The sequence below is a fragment of the Lepidothrix coronata genome, unplaced genomic scaffold, assembly GCF_001604755.1.
Source record: "Lepidothrix coronata isolate B3197 unplaced genomic scaffold, Lepidothrix_coronata-1.0 Scaffold14, whole genome shotgun sequence".
Taxonomy (NCBI): Eukaryota; Metazoa; Chordata; class Aves; order Passeriformes; family Pipridae; genus Lepidothrix; species Lepidothrix coronata.
The window spans coordinates 1,983,673-2,010,449 of record NW_016690194.1 but is presented as its reverse complement, the minus strand read 5'-3'; the positions used below and the strand labels follow the sequence as shown (position 1 = coordinate 2,010,449).

The 26,777-nt window shown below is 38.3% G+C and overlaps 2 protein-coding genes across 5 annotated transcripts in view; both read left to right on the top strand.

The window, feature by feature from the left end:
* TJP2 (tight junction protein 2) overlaps positions 1–25,172 on the top strand; it is a 53,233-nt gene extending 28,061 nt beyond the window's left edge. For all 4 annotated transcript variants that reach the window (XM_017806083.1, XM_017806080.1, XM_017806079.1 and 1 more), the window contains 22 exons: positions 1,537–1,590; positions 3,521–3,645; positions 5,797–5,899; positions 6,363–6,942; positions 9,052–9,155; positions 9,317–9,470; positions 10,474–10,582; positions 10,688–10,827; positions 11,333–11,399; positions 12,497–12,647; positions 13,990–14,098; positions 14,778–14,988; positions 16,451–16,638; positions 17,687–17,782; positions 17,891–17,970; positions 18,451–18,661; positions 19,065–19,165; positions 19,538–19,750; positions 20,070–20,180; positions 21,888–22,226; positions 22,450–22,535; positions 24,247–25,172. In XM_017806083.1, the coding sequence (XP_017661572.1) occupies positions 1,546–1,590; positions 3,521–3,645; positions 5,797–5,899; positions 6,363–6,942; positions 9,052–9,155; positions 9,317–9,470; positions 10,474–10,582; positions 10,688–10,827; positions 11,333–11,399; positions 12,497–12,647; positions 13,990–14,098; positions 14,778–14,988; positions 16,451–16,638; positions 17,687–17,782; positions 17,891–17,970; positions 18,451–18,661; positions 19,065–19,165; positions 19,538–19,750; positions 20,070–20,180; positions 21,888–22,226; positions 22,450–22,535; positions 24,247–24,418 (3,495 nt within the window). In that variant the 5' untranslated portion in view covers positions 1,537–1,545 and the 3' untranslated portion in view covers positions 24,419–25,172. The remainder of the gene's footprint in view (positions 1–1,536; positions 1,591–3,520; positions 3,646–5,796; positions 5,900–6,362; positions 6,943–9,051; positions 9,156–9,316; positions 9,471–10,473; positions 10,583–10,687; positions 10,828–11,332; positions 11,400–12,496; positions 12,648–13,989; positions 14,099–14,777; positions 14,989–16,450; positions 16,639–17,686; positions 17,783–17,890; positions 17,971–18,450; positions 18,662–19,064; positions 19,166–19,537; positions 19,751–20,069; positions 20,181–21,887; positions 22,227–22,449; positions 22,536–24,246) is intronic.
* Positions 1–26,777, top strand: part of HACD4 (3-hydroxyacyl-CoA dehydratase 4) — a 186,710-nt gene that overhangs the window by 121,257 nt on the left and 38,676 nt on the right. The gene's annotated exons all lie outside the window — the stretch shown is intronic.

The window sequence follows — 26,777 nt, the reverse complement described above, 5'->3', positions numbered from 1 at the left end:
GACCCTAAGACACATATGTTTTATTACTAATAGTTATGAACACATTCTTGTCTGACCTAGACAAGTCAAAATTTAGAAATAACTACTTGTATGTATTATTTTTGATATAAGCCATCCTCTCCTACATCTATTTTTAATTTCTTTTTTTTCTAAGTTAGACCCCAAAGGTTCTGAAAACTAGAAAGCATTGTTCATTTTCTGGCAGAACAGTGGAAATTTAACACTGCTCAGTGTTGTAAAATTCCTGGTAAAAATGCTGAATGTCTTGCATATTCCCTCAGGATCTTTGAGCAGGACTTTTTTTTTTAATTTTGTTTTTCAGTACAGTGAATATGCAATGGAAAATGTCAATCTAGTTGCTCTTTGGGGTGCTCAGAATCGATTGGAACAACACATCAAGGATTTTTTTTCATACGAGAAATAACATCCGTAGCTTGCTAAATTGTTGTGTACTGCCAGAAGACTTACTCTGGAAATACAGGGGACGCCTTAAAGTACAGGCATACCATTCTTTTGTCACTTCTCTGTCTATTGTTTTGGAGTTCATTTGCCAGTAACCCCTACTAGGCCCTTAAAAAGACCATTAAGTCTAAACTAAGCTTTTGTCTGAACTTCCATTTTCTGAGCTTCACAAGAGGGAAGACCACTTTTAGCAGTAAAAACAAATAAAACCTATGGCTTGAGTATGTGGATGCAGTACTTATGCAGTGCCTGGAGTTTTCTTCTGCAATGGATGCTTCATATTTTGAAGTGTTTGCACTGTGTCAAATGTTGTGACTTGTTTTTCTCCTGGCTTTACAGGGCAGGCACTGAAGGCTGTGTACTATATGGTGCATCAGAGCTGGCTGATTATTCTGTATTATATTTTAAGCTGTGTTGGAAAGGTTTAAGGTTGTATCATGTAAGATAAACTGATTGGTTCATGATCATTTTTAACTGGAAATGTGGAAAAATCACTGAGAAGCATCACAGAGCTATATAGTATCCTATTGTACATACTGTACACGTACTACTATATAGTTATACACTGTGTTTTCCTGTAAAATTTAATTTCTTGATGGGACCCTAAATACTTAGTTATGTAATTCATAATGGACAAAACATTTTGTTAAATCCACCTGAACAAAAAGCAAAAGATCTGAAGTCTAGTTCGTTATGAAAACCTCGGTTTCAAGTGCTAAACTTACTGCACAGTTGGATGGAGAGGTCTTCCATCTGTGTTATTTGAATCAGGGCTATAGAACAGTAGTTGGTCTGAATTAAATGCTTTTGCTGAATAAGGCTTTTCTAGAAAATCAGAATGAGCTGTTAAATCAGTGAAACGTGAAGGGATTCTACCACCCTGGACATATTAATGTTTTTTGCCTTTTTAAAGAAAAATTGTCAATAATTGAAATACATAGATTTCATACTAATTCTACTAAAGTATTAGAATATGCGTATTTTTTTAAACATATGTTTTTGTGGGGTATTTTACATTTTAATTTAGATAGTAAAACACACAGCATAAAACTAATCGGTTTCTGTGTGCACCAGGCCCCAGGCATGGAAGAGCTGATATGGGAACAGTACACTGTGACCTTACAAAAGGTGAGTGAGTGCCTGTTACATTTTTATTTTTCAAATATTCGAGCACTGGTTTAATCTAAATATGTTTTGCAGTAGATGTTATTAGCATATCTGAGTATAGAGTAGGATTAATTCATCGTCCAACTCAGGTAAGTTTTTTATTTGAAAGCTTAGTTGCTAGTTATTCATACAATAGTTTGACTCTTTAGTGTTTAAAGAGTAAATTCAATTAACAATTTAAGTGCTATATTTGCTGCTGTTAGGTCTTTCTAATGACAGTGTATTATACCACGTGATCAGGCACATAGCTAAATTCATTATTGAATAGCCTTAGAAATAAAGCAGATGGTTTTGCCAAGGAGTTTGTGGTTAGTGTCCAAGCTTTGTAATAATCACTGGACTGATTTTATTTTTTAATATACTCTTATATCTACCAGCGTAGAATCTAGTGGAAAACCTCTGTCATTAAAATTTCTAAAATACCTGAACTATCAGTGTCACACAATCTCTAGCCCACAGTAACTAGGCTGCCACACCATGGTACAGGGCGTGCACTTTGGCTTTGGTGGGAATGGTCTTTGCAGCTGTTCTGCTGATCTGGGTTCAGTTAGAAGCCTTTACTGAGCAGCCTGAGGTTTTTTATATGTTCTGCAATGAACTGAACTTGACAGCCCAATGTAAAATAGCGATCTTTTCTACACAGCCTGTTTCATGTGCTGTATTGTTGAGAAAGGGTTGCTTTTCAGATTACAGAGGTAGACAGGAGAAACATTGAAGAAGATCTTAGTTCCTGTAACCTTCAGCTTTTCAGATCTCGGATATCGTGTAAATGAGCATTACTTCTTTATCACAAAGGCAGACTTACGGTACTGACATGACAAAGGCCTATTGGACTTGCTGCATCAGCCACTACATTGAATTTTACCATTATTTTGAATCAGTAATGTTTTGGTATGAAGCATCAAACTGCTTCCTGTAAAACTAAGGTGCAGCAAGTGAAATACTGTTTAAAAAGAAAAACACATTGCTTTTTTCCCCTCAAAGAGTAAACTACTTAATAACAACATTAGTGGAACTTGAGCTGACATATGATGAATAACCCATGCTGAGTGTGAGTAGGGAAAAAGCACTTTATCTGGTGTATTATTTTGCCACTACATTCAGTGTAGTGGCGAATTTGTTTAAATGTAACATAATTGGTCATTTTTAGTAATATGATGTATATGTTAAATAGCTGATAAAATTAAACCTGAGTGGTTTTGTGGATACTTTCTTGTCTGCAGTTCAGTTATGCTAACAGTTCTCAGGTCTAGCTGTTGACATGCTTCCTTCATGTCCTGTGAAGTATTTCTTTGATTTTATAAATGCCATCTTAGGACTTTTATGAATCTGTTATTTCTATGGTGACAGGTTTGACATAATTTACATAGTTAAAATAGTGATTGTGATAGAGGATAATTAGAGAGAAGGTACAAGTTCACTACTTGATTTTTGTAATCGGCCATGATCTTGTTTAGTTTGATCGATGAGTAAGTAGTTCTTACAAACTAGTTAGCAATCGTAATGAAGATGAGATCCTGAAAAAGCTATTCCACTTTCCCAAACATCACTAACAAAATAGATTTACCTAAAGATAAATTTGGTATGAATAACCATTAGGATGGTGAAGCAAAATGCAGGCAAAGTTAAATGAGTCCTTTACTTAATTACCAACCATCATAAGGTTGTAGATTGAGGAACTTACTGTGTTGTTAAATGGATTTGTAAACCCATTCTTTTTTAAATCTAGAGGTGCTGTGTATTTCTGCAACTCTCTGCATGCAACTGTTATATTTTGAATAATATCTAGTTACAGTGCCATCACAGGAACATTGATGTTTACTCATCTTTCTCCTTGTCAAAATTCCTGTCACTGGATTTGAGTTTTGTTGTATTTCATTTTGTTGTGAAGGATTCAAAACGAGGATTTGGAATTGCAGTTTCTGGCGGCAGAGATAACCCTCATTTTGAAAATGGTGAAACATCGATAGTCATTTCAGATGTTCTCCCAGGTGGTCCAGCAGATGGATTACTTCAGTAAGCACTTTCTCTTTCTCTATCTGATATTTTGAGGGGCATGGCTGCAGAATACATAAAACCTTCAGACTGGCTTCATTGAAATCTTGGTAATTTAATCCACTGTTTGCTATTTGGTAAGAAATTAAATTTCAGTAGTGTTGAAAAGTTTTTAACAGTTAAGTATGTTTCTTTTACAATTGCATTTCTTTTGAAGAAATGGTAGAAATACTTATTATCTTAAAACATCCTTCTTGTTCTTCCTCACATTTAGCGATCTATCATTAGTTTCCAAGAATGCCTTAAGCCAGCCCAAAGAAGATTTGCTAAATATTTATTTTTTATTTGAAAGAAAAATAGGTGGAAATAAAGTGTTTCTGTAGTCCTCCTGATAACTTCATCCTTGGTGAGGCAGCATTTATCATGGACAAGTGATTTTAAATCTGTAGGCTGAGAGTTTTTTACCCACCTGATCAGTTTGTTATCCTTTGACCTGAAATACCTGATGAGGATTAGACAACTTGGAATAATGCCAAAGTTGTGCAGTAATTAAAAAATGTAGATTTTGTCCATTTCACCGAACATTAATTTTTGGTTAGGAAATGAAATGTCTGATGTGGGAGTTGTTACTGAGTACTGAATAAAAGGATTACTGTGAAGCAAGTAATAAACCATTCTTAACATAAATGTATAAAACCTACATTTTACAGCAGTGATCCTGCACAACACCACTGTCATACATCCTGTTCCATAATCGCCTGTGATTTGGGAATAAAATCATGTCCACAAATTATGTAAGATCATAGGTAAACTGATGATGGCAAGCAATAACAAACAATGTGGGCACATTCAGACAAGGCACATTCCAAAGGAAACTGAATGCAAAACCGTTCCTCCCATAAATCAAGAAATTTAACCTTCAGAGTGTTTGGGAATTACAATCCTGAGATCTTTTTTTAGGGTAAAATGGGTGTGAATAGATGGACTTCTTGATATAATGTTACAACATTAAGTTCAATACTGTCTTTGCATGTATGGATTGTGAAGAGAGCTATTTTAATTCCCACATAAAGCCCGGATGAAACTAGTGCTGGAATATAGCATGCTGTCTGGCATACTCAGTCAGTAAAAGGAATTAGAGGGATGTGAAAAGGGGCACAAAAATCATTTAGGAGTTAGAGTGCCTTACAAATAGAGGCTTAGATTTATAATCTTCTTATTGAAAAAGAAGATTGTGATGTGATTTGATTATAATGAAGAGAAAATAGTTGGTATCAAAGATTTCTTCTATCTATCAGAAAGCTGCAGAGTAATCAGTAATTGGTTGAGCTAATACTCTGACTATAAGGTTAGTAACTGAGTAGTCACCAGAATAAACTAATATGAGGGGTGGTAAATTGGGATTTTTTTAATCTCTTGCATTTTTTTGTACTGAACTGCCTCTATGAAATTTATGAGTTTTATTTAATCAGTGTTATGGGACTATTTCATGGGAGTGACTGAGTTAAGTCTTACTGGCCTGTTTGACATGCAGGAGGTCTGAATATTCAAGTTAGTAATCTCAGTTGACCTGTGTTTTAGGACAGGGAGGACTTCCTGTGTATTATAGTGTTGTTAGTTTCTTTTCCCCCAGTCATCTTTCTAAAGAGTAGATGGGACCTGAACACCAGTCTTCCAGAAACTGTACTATAGTCATACTTGTCAATATTAGACAAAATAATGGTATGGCTGCAGCACTTTGAAACTCTTGTAAAATGTTGGTGTGAAAGAAGTCTAGCACGAGGTGTGGAAAAAGTAGGAGCTCTGAAAAAAAACTGAAATAAAAAAGTTTTAATAGTCATCACAAATGTTCTTTAAAAACAATATGGCGAGGTACTTAAGCTCGACATAGTATATGTACAAAGATACACAGTGTTGCTCGAAGTCTAATTTTTAAACATTAAGAAGAAGCTGCTTCTACTATTCAGATATTGTAATTTTTGTGTAACCAACACAGGTTTTAAGCAGAACTCCCTGTTATACTGAATAAAATCCATAGGTTCCCTCTGAAAAAAAAAAAAAACAACAAAAAAAACCCCAAAAAAACAACAATTTTTGTGGTGTTTTCATGACAACTCCTCTTAAATCCTCTTTTTCTTTTTTTTTTTTTTTTATCCCTCCCCCTGCTTCCAGAGAAAATGACCGAGTGGTCATTGTTAATGGGACTCCAATGGAAAATGTTCTACATTCTTTTGCAGTTCAACAGCTTAGAAAAAGTGGAAAAGTGGCCACCATTGTAAGTAAATTACAGATGTATTCACTCTACTGTAGTAGGTATGTGTGTAACCAGTTAAAATTTGGGGTTTCTTCTATGAAGTGTACCATAAAGTCATAAAGCAAAGCAATCCTTTCCCCAATAGAATGTACAGAGTAAAAAAAAACAAAGACGCAGTTTCTACAGGTGAAACAGATGGAAGTTAACCAATGTCACAAAGTTATCTTGATGAAAAACTGGGAATACAATGTATGTCTTCTGTGTTTATTTTACTGAGTAATAAGTGGTAGTTGGATAAAACAAAAGTTATGTGAGGGATATGATATTCTGTGTACACAGATCTTGTCCAGTAGAACATCATTCTTTTTTTTCCTTATTTTTCCCCCCAACCTCTGTTTGAAACATGAAGAATATTCATCTGTTGAATTTCACATTTTGGCCTTTGAAGGGATTTTGTTTATTTGTTTTGTATTGTACTAAACAGGTAGTGAAAAGACCAAGGAAAGTGCAGGCTGCGGCACTGAAGAGAAGCCCGTCCCTTGACTATGAGGACAGAGCTTTAGATGTAATGGATGACCATGCAGAATTTGATGGCAAAAGTGCTCGAAGTGGCTATAGTGAGAGAAGCTGGCACAGTGGTAATGGAGGGCGCAGCCAAAGCTGGGGAAACAGCCTGGATCAGGGCTATAGAGATGAGCAAGACAGAGGGCGTAACCGAAGCAGAGACCGTGACAGGGAATGCAGCTACAGCCGTGATCGAAGTCATGGTAGGAGCATTGACAGGAGCTTGGATCGAGACTATAGAAGAGATCGAAGCAGGGGAAGAAGCATTGACAGGGATGGTGTCTATGAACGGGAGTACCGAGGAGACTACAGCCCACCTAATTATAGTCATGAATCTCAACCTGATCCTCGATATGGGAGGGAAGTGAGGAGTCGAAGTCGGGATAGACTTCATTCGCGAAGTCCTTCGCCTGAAATACATCACCAACAGGAGTACCTAGGACCACAGGATCCAAATGCACCCATCAGTGTTCTCTTAACAAAAGGCAGACATAATGAAGGTAGGTATAGTAGGAGAGGAGAGGAACTGACTTTCCAATACAGCTTGACTTGTAATACAGCACAATTTTTGATGGGGGAAGGAGAAGAGCTGAATTACTTTCTGCTTTTACAGGTTAAATGTTGCCTTTTCTAACTGGTGGCTTAGATTGTTCTTTCATTCTTCCTAGTTGATTTGGGGTGTTTTTTCCCCCAGCTCCTCAGACTTCACCTTTGAACAAAGAGCCTGTTCACCCACGTAATTTCAGTCTTTTCAAGCCACTGTGTCCTTGGTTTTCCATTTCTCTGCCCTTTTCTTCTGGTGGAAAACATGAATCTGATCATGAGTCAGATTACACTTGGCACATCTTCAAAAGGATTAGCTACAAAGGGTGAAGATGAGACTGCCTTTAATAATAAGGATTGTTTGGTTCTGGTTGTTAAAAAATACTGAAACAGCAACAGCTGAAACAGCCTGTCTTTGCTGAGTACTGGAGTGTGTAAATGAAAGCCAAAAGCCTGACCTTTTGTGCACTGTGGAATAAAGGTTTGTGCTGTAACGCGTATCTGAGATTAGGTTGTGCATTCTCTTCTGCTTGGGGTTTTTTCAAGGGGGGCTGGTGGTTTGTTTCTGGGGGTTTTTGGTGTGGTTGCTGGGTTTTTTTCTAATTTGCCCTGTTATGATTTGTAAGAATTTTCTGCCAATGTAAACTTTGTATGCTTGAGTTAACATCTTTTTTTCATTGACTTTGGCAAGGAGCCTTTTCCCTCCTTCCCCTTTTTTCCCTGCATATAAAGTTTCCACTTGTAAAGATAATGCAGATACATACACAAATAAGGAGAAATTAAGGGTGCCTTTGTTAACTTTTATGTTTAGCTAGTTACACCATAATAATTTCTGCCATTCATATGGATACTATGCAGACTTGCTCAAATGTAATGATCTTTTAAAGCAGAACAACATCCTGTTGCTCTAGGGTGCATGTGTTTTAAGAGTTCTTACCTATCTTTTTAAGTAGCATATATAGTGATCCAGGTGACTTGGATCAAAGGGAAAGAAGGGTAGGGGACGAAAAAAAATTCCTTTGCCTGAAACAACCAAGTCATTTTTTGGAGTGCAGATAGGACAGGGTCAGCATGCAGCAACTGGTGAAAATAACCCACAGAATCACAGAATATGCCGAGTTGGAAGGGATCCACAAGGATCATCGAATCCAACCCTTAGACCTGCACAGGACCATCCCCAAGAGTCACACCAAGTGCCTGAGAGTATCATTCAAACACTTGAACTCCGTAAGGCCTGGTGCTATGACCACTTCCCTGGGCAGCCTGTTCCAGTGCCCAACCATCCTCTGGGTGAAGAACTTTTCTAATATCCAGCCTAAACCTCCCCAGACACAACCTTAGGCCATTTCCTTGGATCCTGTCACTGGTCACCACAGAGATCAGTGCCTGCCCCTTCTCTTCCCCTCCTGAGGAAGTTGTAACTGCAATGAGGTCTCTCCCCAGTCTCCTCTTCTCCAGGCTGAACACACCAAGTGACCTCAGCCTCTCCTCATACGGCTTCCTCTCAAGGCCCTTCACCATCTTCATGGCCCTCCTTTGGATGCTCTCTAATACCTTAATATCTTTCTTATATTGTGGTGCCCAAAACTGCACACAGCATTCAAGGTGAGGCTGCCCCAGTGCAGAACAGAGTGGGACAATCCCCTCCCTCAACTGGCTGGGGATGTCCTGATGACCCCCAGGACATGGTTGGCTCCCCTGGCTGCCAGGGCACTGCACAGGAAACTCCCTCTATGCCAGGCAAAATATGAATCAGAGAGAATGTAGTCCAGTATGTTAATAAGCATCTCCAGAACAAAGGCATTCTTTTGCTGTTGAAGATGCAGACTAATCATCCATGCGTGATTGGTTTTGGACTGTTGTATGTTCATATTCTGGTGACAGCATAGATAGAGGAGAATTAGTCTAGGGTTAAGTGGGTTTACTGGGTGTGCATGTTTTTCTTTTTTTTTTTCCTTTTTTTTTCATGTTGTAATGGTGTTTGCTGCATGTACACTGTGTAGTTTTTTTAAAAATACATCCTCACTCATCTTCTAAGATACAGTGGATTATTTTCTTGATTCCAGAATATGGACTCCGTCTTGGAAGTCAGATCTTCATTAAAGAAATGACCCGTACTGGCCTAGCAACCAAAGATGGCAACCTTCATGAAGGGGATATCATTCTCAAGGTCTGTTCTGGTTTTACTGCTGGCAGTTTGGTGGGCACTGGTTGTAGTGGTTATTCTGAATGAAGCCATGGTATGGTCAAGTTCACTATTAAACTTGAGCAAGTTTAATAAATGAACTTGTTTGTTTACTTTCAGTGTTATTGTTGCCTTTTTATGTCCAGATCAATGGTACAGTGACAGAGAACATGTCTTTAGCTGATGCCCGAAAACTGATTGAGAAATCACGGGGGAAACTCCAGCTGGTTGTTCTCAGGGATCGAAAGCAGACACTGCTCAACATTCCTTCATTGAACGACAGTGACTCAGAAATGGATGGTGAGGTTTAATGTGGATAAAAAGTTATGGACTCTGTGCAGGGACAAAATGGAGCTTATAGTTTTTTGCTGTGGTAGAGTGGTACTAGGTTCTTTAAAAATTAAGAAACACAAACCTAAGTTAATAGTCAATTAAGCATGAAGCCCACTTCCTTTAGGTGAAAATAATTTTGTAGTAATCATACGATTACATTTTGTGAAGGGGCAAACATAGAAGCAGCAATATTGTTCTGTCAGAATCAGTCCTCGTGGAACAAGCAAGTCAATTGCTTTAATAAAATTTTAAATCAAGTGCATTGGACTGGTTTCTTCTTCTGAGGTCATTAGCATTCATGGCAGCATTCAAATGGAGGGAAAAATATCAGGACAAGAGGAAATTAAGTCCCCCTGGACATCTGGTTTCCATTCCAAGTACCTATTCTATACAAATGATCTCTTAGATTGTATGAGCTAAACCTCTCAACATAATCTTGCTTTGGGAAGGGCTCAGAATGTTTGGGGGAGCAGTTATATTATTCACTACAAAATACTTGCTTCTCTAATGTCAGAATATGGGGTGGAATTTTCTGTAGGTTTTATCTAGCTGGAGATACGGTTCAATTCTGAGGGTCACTCTGTTTCATTTGTCACTGAAAGGCAATTATATGAAGACTATAAATGTGAAGGTGGTCTTCTGTTTGGGAACCTCCACAAGATCTCAAATAAAAGGCTGCTAACACTAGCTAACAAGTCTGTAGTATGCTTAAAGTAGTTGTGTGATGTGAGTGTGTTTCCTAAAGGTTGTGTGAAATCTTCCTGAAATATTTTTGGGGGCATGGAGGGGTGGAAGCACTAAAAGGTAAACAGCACTTTTTGAACCCTAGTCAAATCCAACTTGAAAACAGGAGGAGGCTGAAAGGTTCAGTGTATCTTATATTTGAAAACTGTGTAAATAAAAATGATGATCAGACAAGCGAATAAGTTAAACAAATCCTACATTTCTTGATTTGCCACTCTCTTTATAGACATTTCTGAAATAGAGTCAAACAGATCATTCTCCCCTCAAGATGACAGATTACATCATTCTGATCTGGATTCACATTCTTCCAATGAAAAGCTGAAAGAGAAACCAAAGTAAGAAATGGTCTTTTCTAGTTCATTTTTCTAATGCTTGTCAAAGAAGTTCTTAAAATACATGTCATTCTCTCACTACACTTTTTTTCTTTTTCTTTCTTTTAGTGCAAAAGATGATCCATCCAATAGGATGTCCAGGATGGGAGCAACGCCTACACCATTCAAATCAACTGGTGACGTTGCTACTCCTACTCTTACAGTTGTGGACACAAACAAAGAGCTGAACTACCAAGATGACTCAGCAGGTCAGAGCCTGAAGGTTTTGGTTGCTTCTTTTTTGTCCCTGGTCACAGAATGTCTCGTCCCTCAATCATGTTGACATATCTGGTATGCTCTTCATGTCATACCCATCCTGACACACAGAGAAGAGGTCTGTCTTTGCTTTGTGGTGCAGAGAGAAGAAACACCTGAGATTATTTGAAGGCAGTTGCTTATTAGAATTACCACCTCCAAAAAAGCAAGTACTCTCCTAGAGCATCTGCTGTTAGCTTTTCGCCCTAAGCAGTCAAATGAAATCAATCTAGCTTGCCTGAAAGAGCTGTGTATCCTTCTCTTGAACTCTTTGTTCTTTTTAAGAATTAAAAAAAGAAGGGAAATAAATTAATTCTAGTCAGACATGCTTGATGTTTAAATCTGTGTTAGTCTTTGGCATGGAGGGGTTTGATTGCTATCTGATAGCTAAAAATTGCTGCCATATATAACATTTTCAATATCTCAGTAACTTCTTTTGTCTTTTTTTGTTGTGTTTAGTGTCTCAACCAAAAGCAGTTACACGGATGATTCTTAAACCCAGCCCAGAAGATGAAGCAATATATGGGTAAGATGGGACTTGCTGAGTTCTTTTGCACTCTTCCAGTGACCTGTACCTGATTCTTTGTTGCATAGGTTTGCGGGTTTTTTTCTCCATTTGGAGTGATTATAGCTTGATGCCAAAAAGAGATTACATGGATTCTAATGATGAAATTTGGAGTTCAGCTTATTTTCAGAAATATCTGAAGGTATAGACTTGTTTTATTTTATTGCAGAGTTTATTAATAGGAAATCAACCTACATGTTTTCTTTTGAGAGTTTCCAAAAACAGAAATTGAAGAGAGAGGAGTGTTGAGATTGTAAGGAGAAGCCTAAAGATAAGGTTTTGAAGGTATTTTATAGCTTGGAGTATTTTCTTAAATGGATTCTCTTCTTGGATCTTTTCTGGGTTGGACTCTGCATATGTTGTCATTGATGTGCAAATTAATCAAGTGATTATTTTGGTGAAGGGGAATCTATAATACAGGCTTAGGGTATTACTGAGAATGGCTGACAGATAAGTAGTGTCCTCTGTGTTGGAAGGTCACTCAGTCATACAGCTTTTCTGACAGCAAAAAAGCTGAGCCTAGTCCAGTAGTGTCTCCTACTGCAGTGTGAAAGGGCTGATTGTAAACATACCAGTATGTTATACTTGGAAATATTTCTTATTACAAGAAAACTTGAAGACTTCTAACAAACATGTTAAACTACAAAGCAAATAGGTATAAATTTAATTCATATTACAGTTCTCTAGAGTATAAAGGGAAAAACAATGAATATGATTACTTATAACTCCGACCGTAAAACCCAGCTGCTTATATGAGAGAGGATACAATAGGTAGGGAACTATTTGGGGACTGTTTTCCTGCTCTGTCAAGTCTGTGTATGCCACTTAGTCACTCTTCCTAGTTTAGTTTCCACTATGAAAAATGCAAATTCTCTGCTTCCTTCCGTCACTGAAGAGTTAGCTGGGTAAGTATAGCCTACATAGAGAAAGAAAGGGCATACGAATATTATCAATAGGATTTTGTTGAAGGAGTTGCAATTTTTTTCTCTCGACAACCTGTTACTGTTATATGCCTAATACCTGGCCTTACTTCCTTTTTCTGCATGTAAATCTTGTAGTCCTAATACAAAAATGGTGAGATTCAAGAAAGGGGATAGCGTGGGTCTACGACTGGCAGGTGGAAATGATGTCGGCATATTTATTGCTGGAATTCAAGAAGGGACCTCAGCTGATCAGGAGGGACTACAGGAAGGAGATCAGATTCTTAAGGTATGAGTATGTGTCCTTGAAATGCAAAGAACTTCTTTATACTTTGTTTTGCTTCTTAATGGAAATACAGAAGAAATTATGATCTTAGGAAATCAAATTATTGCTTTGAAGGATGTGTGTGTGGTAGAGGCATCTTACAGAAATGAGTTTCTGAAGGAGAGTTGTATACCAAGTTTTAGTTTGTTTGCAGTTTTGTGGAAGGAGTACTTTGAAGAAATATTAATCAAAAATGCTGCAAGATGGGACAAAAAATTTTTTGTATAATGCTTCTTCCTAGTCTTGAAGGAGGAAAAAGCTGAGGGCATCATAATTTTCTTCTTTCACCTTTCTCCAGTTTCCTTGTGTTGTGGTGATTCATTTTTCCAGTTTCTTACTTATATCATCTGTGCTACTTTTTCCCTTCATTCTCATTTTTTTCCTGAAAATTCAAATAGGACGCTAATGTAATTTTCTCTCTGCCTCTTTTCACTTGCTCCTTTGGAGCCTGTTTAAGTTGAAGAAGCAATCTAGCAGTGCACATCCAGGACCATGTTTTTTAAACAGATTGCTGTTAATAGCTGGAATAAAATATTCACAAGAGACATTCATATTGACTTTGTGTGCTGGTTTAAAGGTAAACCAGCAGGGGAAATGAACTCAACTCAAAAGAGAGATTATAAGTCAGAATAACAATTTAATAAAATAATACAATAAGTACGATTATACAGACAAACAATTGGTTTTAACCCACAAAACCCAAATATATAACCCAGCACCCTGGGGCATGAACAGAGTGGTGTTCTTTGGGCCCCCTGAGTCCAAAGTAAAAGGAGAGGGGAAAACCTGTTGGTGAGAGTGCTGTTGCAGTCCGGTCGAGAGTGATGGTTGCAGTCTGGTTGAAAAGTGGTGGTTGCAGTCTGGTTGAGAGCAGTGGTCTGCAGTCTTCCTCTGGATCCCACGAGTGGCTCCAAAAGTTCCAAGACTCCAAGATTATATATTCTCCAGTTCAGGCAGGAATGCTCAGTACTTCCCTCAGGGCAGGGAGTGAACAGGCAAGCACCTTCTTATCTCACAGGCCTCTTAACACCCAGTTTATAGCCTGAGGAGTCAGGCTGCTCTGGGCAGAAGGTGTAAATAGTCTATTGATACCAGTTTCTGGGAAATGGCATGGAAGGCTATAGAATACACAGTTTTGGGTTACACCCATCCAGTGATGAACTGGTCCCAGCTGTTCTAACTAGGACACTTTAAAAAAATATAATAAGGGAGGAGAATATTTAAGATTTTTTTAGATTAAACAAAAATTTCTCTTATTGTTGATTTTTCAGCTGTTGAATTTTTTTAAAATTTTTTCTGTATATAGGTAAACACTCAAGACTTCAGAGGTATTGTTCGGGAAGAAGCTGTTTTGTATCTTTTAGAAATTCCCAAAGGTGAAACTGTGACAATTTTGGCTCAAAGCAAATATGAAGGTAGGTGCTTTGAACGTAATGTATGTGTATCCATGAAGCTTTTAAGCTCTGCTTTGTCAGTGAAACCACAAATAATCTGTCTTGTGCTTATTCTTGATAGCATTTTAGTTACTCTTCACTAGTTTAGAAGACAGCTGTATTCCATCCATCTGAGGATGCCTGTGTGTCATGTTTTTCAGAGTACTTCTCCATCTCTTTCATTATTAGCAAATAGTATCTCTTAATCCTGAACAGTGGTAAAGGTACTGTTTGTTTCTTCTGCTTTTCTGTCCAGCAGCTGGCAGAAGATATGCTGTTAGCATTCCTTTTCTGCTGTGCCTTGGCAGTTATAAGGGATTTGATCAGCAGCAAATGGACAGTTTTATTGATGTTAAGAAACAAGTAAAGCCTCTTATTTTCCTGTTGGAGACACAGCCTGCTGCAATACTGTAGTACCATAGCTGCCTTTTGCATTGGGAATGTGCAAGTACCTGCTTTCCCCAGAGCTGTAAGGGCTGTATGCATGCAAGTATGGAACACTCTTGATAAAGTGTGTGTAGGGTAATAAATGTGAATGAATGTCTGGTTTTTTACATCTTTTTAAGTGGACATTTAGAATTGCAAAACTGTGTTCTCCAAAATCACAGCCTAATCTTTCTTTCAAATGTAAAAAAAGCATAAACTAACTGTTCTGTTTTAGTCTACAGAGACATCATGGCCTGTGGTAGAGGAGATTCATTCTTCATCAGGAGTCACTTTGAGTGTGAAAAGGAGTCACCACAGAGCTTAGCATTTACCAGAGGGGAGATCTTTAGAGTAGTTGATACCCTGTATGATGGCAAATTGGGAAACTGGCTAGCTGTGAGAATTGGAAATGAACTGGAAAAGGGCCTCATTCCAAATAAGAGCAGGTAAGGTAGCACCCTGTCTTCCTCCCCATTGCTATAAGCAAGATTTTTTTCCTCCTAAGTTGTTTTTGCTTCTTATGTCATACCTTTCTCCCTTCTTATTCCCTCTTAAAAGAATGAATGAATAGTTTAGTCTTTACTTTTACAAGAATTGCGCCTGTAAAAACTGTATATTTTAGAACTGTGGCATTGTGTAAGGAGACAATGAGAAAGGGTGGTATTACCTACATATTAGAATCATGTATTTGCAGCACAGACCTAGGGCTTCTGCTCAGCAATCAACCAGGCGTTGACCACTAGCTGCTTCAGTTTGTTTTCCAGAAAATGGGTGGTGGGTCCTATTTTTGCTTTTTTTTTTGCTTTTACCCCTCCCATTTCTTCTTTGTGTGCCCACCACACACCAAATCAAAACAAACCAAACCAACAAACAAAGCCCCAGCAACCAAAACTGTCTACATCTTAGGAAGCTCATGACTGTGTGCAAGAATACTCTGATGATTAATCTTCTAGAAAAACTTCAGTGCTTGAATTTCTCATGTATATCCTTATGGAAAGCATTTCAAGAATTTATTCTGGGGCTAATATTTTTGGTAGCTGTAGTCTGCATTTTTGTGTGAAATATGGAGTGAACCACAGCAATATTTTTGCTTAAATGTGCTTTCCTAGTTAAAATTCATGGGAAGTAATAATAATTTAGCTCAACTGGTTAGAGCATCGTGCTAATAATGACGAAGTCACGGGTTTGACCCCTGTACAGGCCATTTACTTAAGAGTTGGACTTGATGATCCTTGTGAGTCCCTTCCAGCTGAGAATATTCTGCAATTTCTGTGATTTTGAAGTGCTGAAATGTGCACAATGAGTAAAAGTATTAAAATTAATCAGCAAAAAAAAAAATCAGCGTATTTTTAGACTGTAGCATTTTAAGTTCTCTAATGTGGTTGTGATTTTACGATGGAGGAAAAAGCTCACAATTGCACTGTACATGCAAGTTCATGAAATATGGTTCTTATGTGACTCCCATGTCTCTTTCCTGGTTATTATATTCTCTCCTTTCTGTTAATTGATCTGACCAAACCAGCCTTGTTTCTATGCTGTAGCAACTTAATTTATTAAGGCTGGATGCAATAGAGAATAGTGACAGTAATTTCTTAGGCCTTAGTTCTTAGTTGCACTCTCTCACCACTTCTTTATAGTTGCATTCTTTTATTTATGCTTGTATAAGTTACTAGTTTAAGACCCCAGGACTCATTCCTGCCCAGCAATTTGTAGCTGTGGCGTCAGAACTTTTTCTGACAATGTGTCTGCTTTAAGGCAAAGGCAACTGGACTTGTCTATTTTTTCCTGCACTCATTTCTGTATGGCAAATTACCTGCTGCAAATTCAAAACCCATTGTTCTTCAATGAAAGCACCTTTACCCTCTTTGAGTAGTTCTGTACAATTGAACTGTCTGCTTTCTCTGTCAGAGCTGAACAGATGGCCAGCGTTCAAAATGCCCAAAAAGATGGCTCAAGTGATAGGGCAGATTTCTGGAGAACACGTGGCCAGCGATCTGGAGCAAAGAAGAATCTGAGGAAGAGTCGTGAAGATCTGACAGCCATTGTATCTGTGAGCACAAAATTCCCAGCTTATGAGCGAGTTCAGTTGCGCGAAGGTGAGACTGCTGTCAGCAAACTGCCCATTTATTGCTGGCTAGTTTAACATCCAAATGTTTGGTCAGCTAAGAAGGTGGTTTCTAACAACTTCTGACAATGTTAAATTTAACCAACAGAAAGGGATGACATTTTTCTCAGAATGCACATTTCTGGATGCTATAAACTACTCTCAGAAAAAGCTTTTTACGCCTTTAAACTACTGCTGTTTCCTTTCCCTCCAAATTACACATGCCAGTTTCAAGGTTTAAAATGAAACAGGATGAAACAAGCAGGGCATTTTGTTGTTTCCTCAGCTAGCTCTTCCTTGGCTAGCTCTGAAAGTACAATCCATGTTCCTGAGATCAACCCCTGTCTTTATAAATACCATTTTGACATTAAATTTATAGCAAATAGAATCCAGTTATTTTCAATAGATTGTCCAAATATAATCATAGTTGATGTGGCCTCTCTCCATGACTCTAAACTAGCTGTATTACTAGTGATGCTGAGCTGGTCAAGACGGTTTTCTGGGTATTCGCATATGACAGTACTCTGGAGCACAGCAAACAGTAAAGATTATTTTAAGGAAGCTCCCAGATATCAAGATAAAGACTGAGAAACAGAATGGCATTCCTCCGTCAACTCTGAGGACTGTGTTTGCGCTTGCTTTGACATGAGCATAACATAGTTTTGCATTTCTTTGCTTCTTCCACCTGCCTTGCAGTTTGTTTAGCATTTGTATCTTTATTCACACAAAACGCACTGTGTAAAGATTCATGCAGTTTGATGGATGAAAAGATTAATGTATGTTTTCAGATGTAGAATCTTCTAAATGCAACATCATTTGAGGGAATGAGGAAGCTGCTGAATTAAAAATCTCTTTTGCTTTCTCAGCTGAAAAAAGTAGCTTTCTGCATTATCCTGTTGCACAAATTTCTGAGAAATAAACTTTTAATTATATTTTAATATCTTCAACTTATAACTATGCATGGTAACTGAGGATCTTGTATGTTATACATAAACTCAGTCTTCTCAGACTTATCTTTTTTCCAAATATTTTTCTTTCAGCTGGTTTTAAGAGACCTGTGGTGATATTTGGCCCTATTGCAGATGTTGCTATGGAGAAATTGTCAAATGATTTGCCTCACCTGTACCAGACAGCAAGTAAGTGGTCCTCCTAGTTTCTTTTTCATTGTTAAGTTAGAGAATTGATAACTTAATAATCACAGCTGCTTGGCCACTCAGAGATAAGCTAAAATGTTGTCTTTGCAGAGACAGAACCCAGAGATGCAGGTTCGGAGAAATCAACGGGGGTGGTGCGCTTGAACACTGTGAGGCAAATCATTGAGCAGGTAGAGTATTTCTCTGAAAAGTGCTTATGCTCAACGGCATGTTGTTTGATTTGTCGCTCCTAAAACTTGCAGAGTACTCAAATCTTCACTGCATCTATTTCTGTAGTAAGCAGAGTTGACTTAATGATAAAGCTGTTTTGAAATTGTTCAACAGCAATTTTTGTAATTTTTATAGCTTTGAACCTGATATTAGAAGTTAAATTCTCCTTCCTTAGTCCATTCTAAATTTGGACAGAGCAACATCTGTCTTTTACTATATGCTTTCTGAATTTGCCATGGAGGCTTTACTGTCAGGCAGTGCTCTAATTGCTCTCACTGTCATCAGAAATGTAACATTCTAAATGTGATATAACTGTGAAAACATCCAACAAGTTGTAGTCTTATTTGGAAAAAAATACCCTGGCTTTCCTAGGATTCCATGCTCGAGTTACCTCCTTGTTCCCCACAAGCACCACATTTACTGGCCTTTCTTTTTAACAGGATAAACATGCTCTGTTGGACGTCACTCCTAAAGCAGTGGACTTGCTAAATTATACCCAGTGGTTTCCAATTGTGGTCTTCTTTAACCCAGACAGTAAGCAAGGTGTGAAGACCATGAGACAAAGGCTATGTTCTACATCAAACAAGAGCTCGAGAAAACTTTATGAGCAAGCAAACAAACTGAAGAAAACTTGTTCCCACCTCTTTACAGGTAAGGAAGAATGTTTGTCTAACGTGCTTACTGAGAGAGAGTAGTGGATGTGACTGTGTGAGTCTCAAGACATCTACTTATTACTCTGCATAGTAACTTATGTGGGCTGGAACTAAAAGGGTGGGAAGGTATGGTCATGAGCAATCCCTTCCTTGACCTTTTTCAAAGTTTCAAAATTCTAATGCAAAAGAAGTTATTTGTTGGCGTACCGTCATTAAAAGAAAAGTGATTTAATCAGTTTGGGAATACACAAAAAATAAAAATACCATGCTTCTGTCAATGATCTAAAAGAAATAGCTGTTTAACATTCTCACATAACTAAACCAAAAAGTGTTAAACAGCAAAGGATGGATAATGAATTGCGTTTGCTGTGTACATATACTTTTTCCTTCAATTTTTACAGCAACCATCAATTTAAATTCAGCCAATGACAGTTGGTATGGTAGTTTGAAGGATACTATTCAGCAACAGCAAGGAGAAGCAGTATGGGTATCGGAAGGAAAGGTAAGCAGTCAGTCCCCATACTCTGTGAAGCTATACAGGTATCTCAAAGTATCTCTTGCCAGTAAAAATTGTTCAAAATTTTGTTTGTCAGTGATGGATAGGCTATACAACTAGTCAGTTGATGTCTGTCTTGGTAACAAAAAATAATACTGTTTGTTGTACTTTGGAGCTTTCATCACTAGTACTGTGGGTAGAGAATGATGAGGAGGGATCAACTTCTGCAGGACTTTTCATTGTGATTCTGCATTAGTTTCTTTCAGTTCTGCAAAGTCTTTCCTAAGGAGCTGTTTCACATGATGTTGGGACTTAACTGGACTCTAATTCTCATTTATTTAGTCTTTGTTCCTTAATTCTCTACTGACTTTTCTCCAGCTGGATGGCATGGAAGATGATGCTGATGATCGTATGTCTTACCTTACTGCTATGGGTGCTGACTATTTGAGTTGTGACAGTCGGCTGATCAGTGACCTAGAGGATACAGATGGAGAAGGAGGTGCATACACTGACAATGAACTTGATGAGCCCTTGGAGGAACCAAGGATTTCATCTGTTAGCCGGTCCTCTGAGCCTGTGCATCACGAGGAGGTGAGATGATTGGATTTTTAAAAAAAGCAGAGGTTTGTTTTTTTTTTTAACTGCAGCTTTATCTTGCTTTTGATAGCATCTCAGAGCTACATTGTGTAGAGCAAAATTATTAGTTCTGCATTGCTGCCTAAGTTTATAGATTTCTTGATGATGTGTCATCACCTTGAACTTTGCAATTACATCTGCAGCAGTCGTAGTCAGGTTGCTGACAGTCATTTGACTCCCGGTAACTTTTCCCAAAATAGTAAACTAGAGAGAGAGGAAGAATGATTGAATTACTGCCTACTGCAATGATTTTATCTCTTATTTTCTTTCATAGAGTTTAAAAAAATTTACTCCTGAACCAAGGGCTCAGTTGAGAAAAGCTGGTAGCAGGGAGATCCTTAGAGAACCAAGTCCACCTCCAGCATTCAAGCCTGAACCACCTAAGGTAAATTTGTAGAAACAAATCTGAATGTAAACATCCTCTTTCTGGAGAACTCTCCAGGGTGGCACATTGGAAAGAGCAATAGGAATGATCAGAGACCAGAAAACACTGTAAATGTGGAGAGAAGGAATGACTGAAGGTGTTGCAGGATCAAGCAGAGAGAAGAACTTAATGGTTCCTTTCAAATATATATGTTCATATGGAATAAGAAAGTAGACTTCTTTTTCTGTCTGTTAACAAACTTAAAGGCACTTCTTTAGCTCAGCAAAAACAAAAATGGGCTAATCACCAGGAAAAGCATATCTGATGGCTATTACTGTGAAACACAAAATCAGCATCTACCACCTCTGACTATCACTAGAAACTGATGTTAACTGTTTATTCAAACATTCCTCAGGAGTGATGTGGGGTGAAGGTGGCTAAAAATTACAGTATCTGGACACCATTTTATTTTAGCAATTTCCCCTGACCCAAAGTTCTTTCTTTATGAGGATTAGTGTCCTCATATACTGCAATGTATATGTGTAAGGACATGTGTAAGGAAAACAAAAGTGGAATAAAAACCAGAAGTGGGTCCTATGCACTTCTGATACTGATGCTCCACTTTAGGTAGTACTGAAAAAATTATTTGAGGCATCAGTTTTCTCTGTGCTGTACCATAATACACATTGTAGCTCTGGTAATCCTTAACAAATAGGACAAACAAGTCTAAATGCCCTAGTTATCTATAGGCTGATGTGTAGTCTATGAGGATATGGCCAAAATGTTGCAGCAGTTCAGATACCTTTCAAGTGTTTGTTTTCTGTTTTGCCTCAGGAATGAGGATGGATTTAAGGAACACAGACACCAACTTTAAAGAATAAGTGTGTAAGTTTACTGTAGTGCAAAACAGTAAAGAATTAGAAAAGAAACTGTGGCTTATGAAAGGATACACTTAGCAATGCAGCTAATCATTACTACAAAGAAAGTCTTACAGTGATTAAGAGAGAGATACATCACCAGTTACCCTATATACATTACCATAATCCAGACCGCACTTCAGCTGGGGAGCCCCAGTCACAGCAAACCTCTTCCTGGTAACTGGGAAATCCTATGCAGTGCGTCCATGCATAGGGTGAAGCTGTGAGAGGGTCCAGCTTGTATAGTGTTAAACAAACCAGCTTATATCATTTGATTGGTGTGGAAAAACAATTTGGCTTTATTCTCTCCTTAGTTTTCCCCTGAAGCCTGGCCAGGGGAGTCAGTTTGGACTGACTCAATCAAATGCCCCATGGCCTTGACTAGTCTCTAAATACAGAACACTATGGCTACATTTATATCTCAGATATGAACCAGCTGCAACCATGTGAGGCCTACTGCTTTTGTGGCCTTGGAACACATACAAACCTTCCTAATTACTAATAATATGCTGTGCTAACAAGCATAAATGTGTGCTCTTAAAGCATTACTAAGGGTTATATAGCATCTTGGTTAATAAGCAGATATATGGCTAAATACAATACTAGGTTAAATATAATATTAGGTTGAAAGATTCATCTATGGGTCAACTCCAGCTCAGGGATACCCCCAGCATTACAGTGCTACATCATACAAAGATTGACACTGTTAAATACATATGCAAAGTGATTAATTTCAAGTTGAAGTGCTCTTTTGAAATTAAAATTACAAAGTTGCTGATGTAAAATTTGTTGGTGTATTTTATACTTGCAGGGAAAGTTACAAAACGAAGATCTATATGACTTCCCCAAGAACTATGACTCTAAATCAAGTAATGTTGCTGTCAGCAGTGAGACTTCAACTGTTTCAGCTAAAGCAGCACCCCCACCTGTTTCTGTGAAACCTGCCTTTGGGCGTCCTATTCTGAGAAACTCTCAGCCAGCAGTTCCACCTGCAGAGGAGGAGGAGGAGGAGGCAAAGTTGGAAGAGGAAGGAGGCGAACAAGAAAACACTCCAAAATCGGTATTGAGGAAAGTAAAAATATTTGAGGAGATGGATCATAAGGCGAGGATGCAAAGAATGCAAGAGCTTCAAGAGGCCCAGAATGCCAGGGTATGAGGAAATGTAATTCCCTCTACTGTGCTTTCAAGCCTGTAGGGCAGCTTGAGTCCTGAAAAAAGATTATGTATTTGTAGGAATATCAGTAAAATGTTATCCATTTGTGCTTTAATTGTTTCAGATGTAGCTGTGGCCTGCTAGGTCCTTGATTCTAGTATAGGATCTCTAATGGATAGACTTAAAAAGAACAGTTATTTTTTTCTACTTTCTTCTAAAGCTTGAAATAGCCCAGAAGCATCCAGATATTTATGCTGTCCCAGTCAAAACACAGAAGTCAGAACAGAACTGGCCACAGCTGATGAGGTAAGGTGTATCCAGTTTTAAGCATTCTGTCCTGATTGTTTACTTCACTAGTGGGAGGAAAACCATCTTGCCAGTTTTTGTTCATATAAATCCTCCTGTCTTGGTATAGTGTTTTGTTGTTGTGCCTCAAAAATTACTGTAAAAATGGGGCAAAATTTCAGTGAGCTCTTCTTGGGTTTGGGTTTTTTTTTTTTTCATTCACTGATAGTATTTGAGTCATCTAGGAAGAAAACACTATACTTTTTCACTCAACTATTTGCAGAGCCAATTTTTTGCCCCAGTCAGTATTATCCAGAAGCTTTTGTGCATTCAGGTCCTCTGATGTCCATTCTTCCTGTGCTAGATACTGGATGACTGTTAGTCCATCTTAACAGATAATTGTTTAAATTTATTATTACTTATTTATTATTACTTAAATGCTTATTCAGTTACAGGTGTCTAGTGTAACTTATTCAGTTACAGGTGTCTAGTCTCCCTTAGTAGGGAGACTAAGGATAAAACCTGCCTCAGGTCACCCATCAAGTCTCATGAAAGTGGTAGTCTCATTAAAATTCAGTGAGTTCTGGATGAGTTGATCGTTGTACCACCTTACCCTACACACTGCACATTTCTGTGACTTTAGCAGACACCTGTGCAAGAGCTTACACACTGCACAATGGATTTTGTTTTCTGCTTTTCAGGACTTTTCAGTTTTTCTTGCTTCTTAGTAACAGCCAATAAAAGTGGGGCATTTTTTCTTTCTAGTGAGTCAAATGCTTTGATGTCACAGTATGTAATTTAAAATACAAAAATGGAAAACTTATTTTCAGTATTTCTTGGCAGGTTCAGAGAAGCATACTTTTTTATATAGCCTCGGAAGCTTTTAAGAAGTAATAAAAATTAATCTTTAACCACATTTGCAGAGTGTTTGCTTACATGTAGAAATCAGTGCTGTTGACTTTTTACAGGAGTGTCAGTGATTAGCCTAGAAGGGGCTATTTAAACCCTTGGGGGGGCAATATGTAAGGAGGATATAATCTTGTTTTTTGCAGACTGTGGATTGCAAAAATTATGGCTTTTGAAACTAAGGAAATACCCTTCCTTGACAGATTTTATATGTCTGCTTAATGTCACATCAAATGGGTAGCACAACAGTATATGAAAAGCAAATATGTGGGTTACTTCTGCTCACTTTGAAGGCTAAGAGCCCTAGTGAGAGCCTTGAGAAGGGCTCCCAGTTTGAGAAATGTCACATAAGAAGTCTTCGGACTTTGAGACAGGAGACTGAGGGTGCAAAAGAAGAAGCAGGCATAGAAAGAATACTGTGCAAAACAAATTAAGGGAAATGTCAGAAGGGGCAGTAGCAATGGCTTTTCGAAAACTCTTGGCTCAGGGAATAAAGTGCTGTAAAGCTATTGATGTCTGTGTGTGTGCAGGGATGTTCAATAACTTTAAATTTGGCATTCTTCCAGATGGGTTGAGTAGATCAAATCTGAGCATTGTCCTCCAGCTTGATGGAAATAAGATGCCTCTCCAGATAGCCTTACCATGGCTATGCAATTGTTTATGGGCTAGGAGGGGGTTTATTTGCTCCATGTGACTCTCTAAGTTGTTTGCTACATGTGCTTTTCTAAGTTACCATAAAGCAAAAACTGAGTATAACTATTTTTCAGCTTTTCATAGTGGAAGTAAACATTATATTTCTCCCTCTCTCCCTGTCTTGCTGTGTTAGCTCCAGACCTCCAGAACCCCAGAAGCCTCCTATTAGACCTCACCTGGAGAACCGCAGTTACGGCAGCGATGCAGAGGAGGAGGAGGAGGAGGAGTATCGTCGGCAGCTGGCAGACCACTCTAAGAAGGGATATTATGGACAGCCATCCAGATACAGAGACACAGAATTATAGGCTTGCTAGTATGTCCATGTCTAACACTCTTTTGAGATTTCTTCCTTCGCAGCCAAAGTGGAGCAATAGTTAGTCTTGAAAAGCTGTATTTTTATTGGGGGTGGTGTTAGAGTGTACGCTACTCAACTGAGACATATCTATACACTGGAACTGGAAGAGTTCGTTTTTTTGGGGATATTATTTTGTCAGCGGCTATGAAAAGAAATCACTATTGCCTGAATGCTGTTGCCTGTTTTATAAGGACCAAATCCTTAAAGTTTGTGTTAATTCTTGGTATTTTCATATTTTAACATAAACCCCCTTTTTTCCTTTTTATTAATGCTGCCTTTTTGGACTGTTCTGCTCTGTTATGAGAGTATAATCCCAGAGATACACTTCTTAATGCAATAGAACTAAATGCGAAAGTGTATTTGAAGAACAGTAAGTGCCTTTTAACGAGAAGCATCTGAAGCTGTTTGTTTTGACATCTGATACTTGGTGCAAAGCCATAACACACTAAAAGGGGATTGACTGTTTTACCTGTCGTTTATTTTTTATCAGTTTCATGGTAACAGTTTTCCTTGCATGTTATTTTTCTAAGTTCATAGCTGCATATGCAATATTTCATAAATACTGACTGTACATAATAAAGGTGCAATTGACTGGGTGGTTGGAAAAGACAGATGTGCTTAAACAGAAAAAAATGATGTAGAAATTCAGTCACATATTAAAATTTACACAGACTGCAAATAATAAAGGATATATTCTAGACAAAGCTTGTGTATCTTATTTTTCTTTTGAACAGTATTAGTCTTCTAGTCTTGCTGAGTTTCATAAATAAATTGAAGAAACTGTTTCAGTTCATGGTCTAATCTTCTGCTGTTCAAGTAACTGGGAAATGTCACTGCTGATGTGCTGTTGTAAACATCATTTTAAAATCTGTTGTGATGAAAAACTATGGAATTCCTGCATGAGGTTTACCTTTTAAAGTATTAACTTCTGCCTCATTTCTGCTCTTTATCCTCAGTTGTGCTGTATAGGATAAAAATTCCTGGAAGGGTCATAGAGAATTTTTTTTTTATCATACAGTATGAAAGATGGTTTTCTAATGGTTTTCTAAAAATAAAGTCCCTTCCAACCCTAAACTGTTCTATGATTCTATATTAGAAAAAATTTCTTCACTCAGAGGGTGGTTAGGCACTGGAACAGGCTCCCCAGGAAAGTGGTCACAGCACCAAGCCTGCCAGAGTTCAAGAAGCATTTGGACAATGCTCTAGGGTAACTCTTGGGGCTGTCCTGTGCAGGGACAGGAGCTGGACTTCAGTGATCCTTGTGGGTCCCTTCCAACTCAAGATAGTCCATGATTCTATGATACTCTCTTAAAACAGAAAAGGTAATATTTTCTTATTGAAGCAACAGAATAGATACATAGCAGATGAGGAAACTTACGCTGCTCAAATTAGAATCATAGAATCATGGAAAATAGCCTTAAGATCAAGTCCAACTGTAACCCAAACAGTGCTAAGTCCACCACTAAACCATGTCCCTACTGCATCTACACATTTTTTAAATATGTATGTATGGAGATGGTGACTCAAGTGCTTTCTTAGGCAGCCTGTTCCAATGCCTTACAGCCCTTTCTATAAAGAGGTTTTTTCTAATATCCAATATAAACCTCCTCTGGTGCAACTTGAGGTCATTTCCTCTTGTCCTGCTGCTTGTTACCGAGGAAAAGAGACCAACACCCACCTCACTACAACCTCCTTGTTGTAGAGAGTGATAAGGTATCCCCTTGAGCCTTCTTTTCTCCACACTAAGCAACTCCAGCTCTGTCACTTCTCATAGGACTTGTGCTTTCTTCACCAGCTCCATTTCCCCTCTCTGGACATGCTCCAGTGTTGCCTAAAATGTCTGTCCTGTAGTGAGTGATGGGCCCAAATCTGAGCTGCGGCCTCACCAGTGCCAAAGATATCCCTTCATTAGTCTTGCTGGTCACATTATTTCTGCTACAAGCCAGGATGCCATTGGCCTTATTAGCCACCTGGGCACACTGCTGGGTCATATTCAGTTGATCAGCACCCCCAGGTCCTGTTCCTCCCAGAAGCTTTCCAGGCACTCTTCCCAAAGAGGAAGGACAGGACCTAGCACTTGGATATAGGCTGTCCACATCCCTCTGCAGAGCCTTCCTGCACTCCAGCAAATCAACACTCACATCCAACTTGGTGTCACCCGCAAACTGACTGCAGGGGCACTTAATCCCCCCCATCCAGATCACTGATAATATAAATATGTGATATAAATATTCAGAATATAAATAATGGAAATATATCGATTTAGATGCGGTGTAATGGAGCTAAGCAGTCTCTCTCCGAGACAAGCG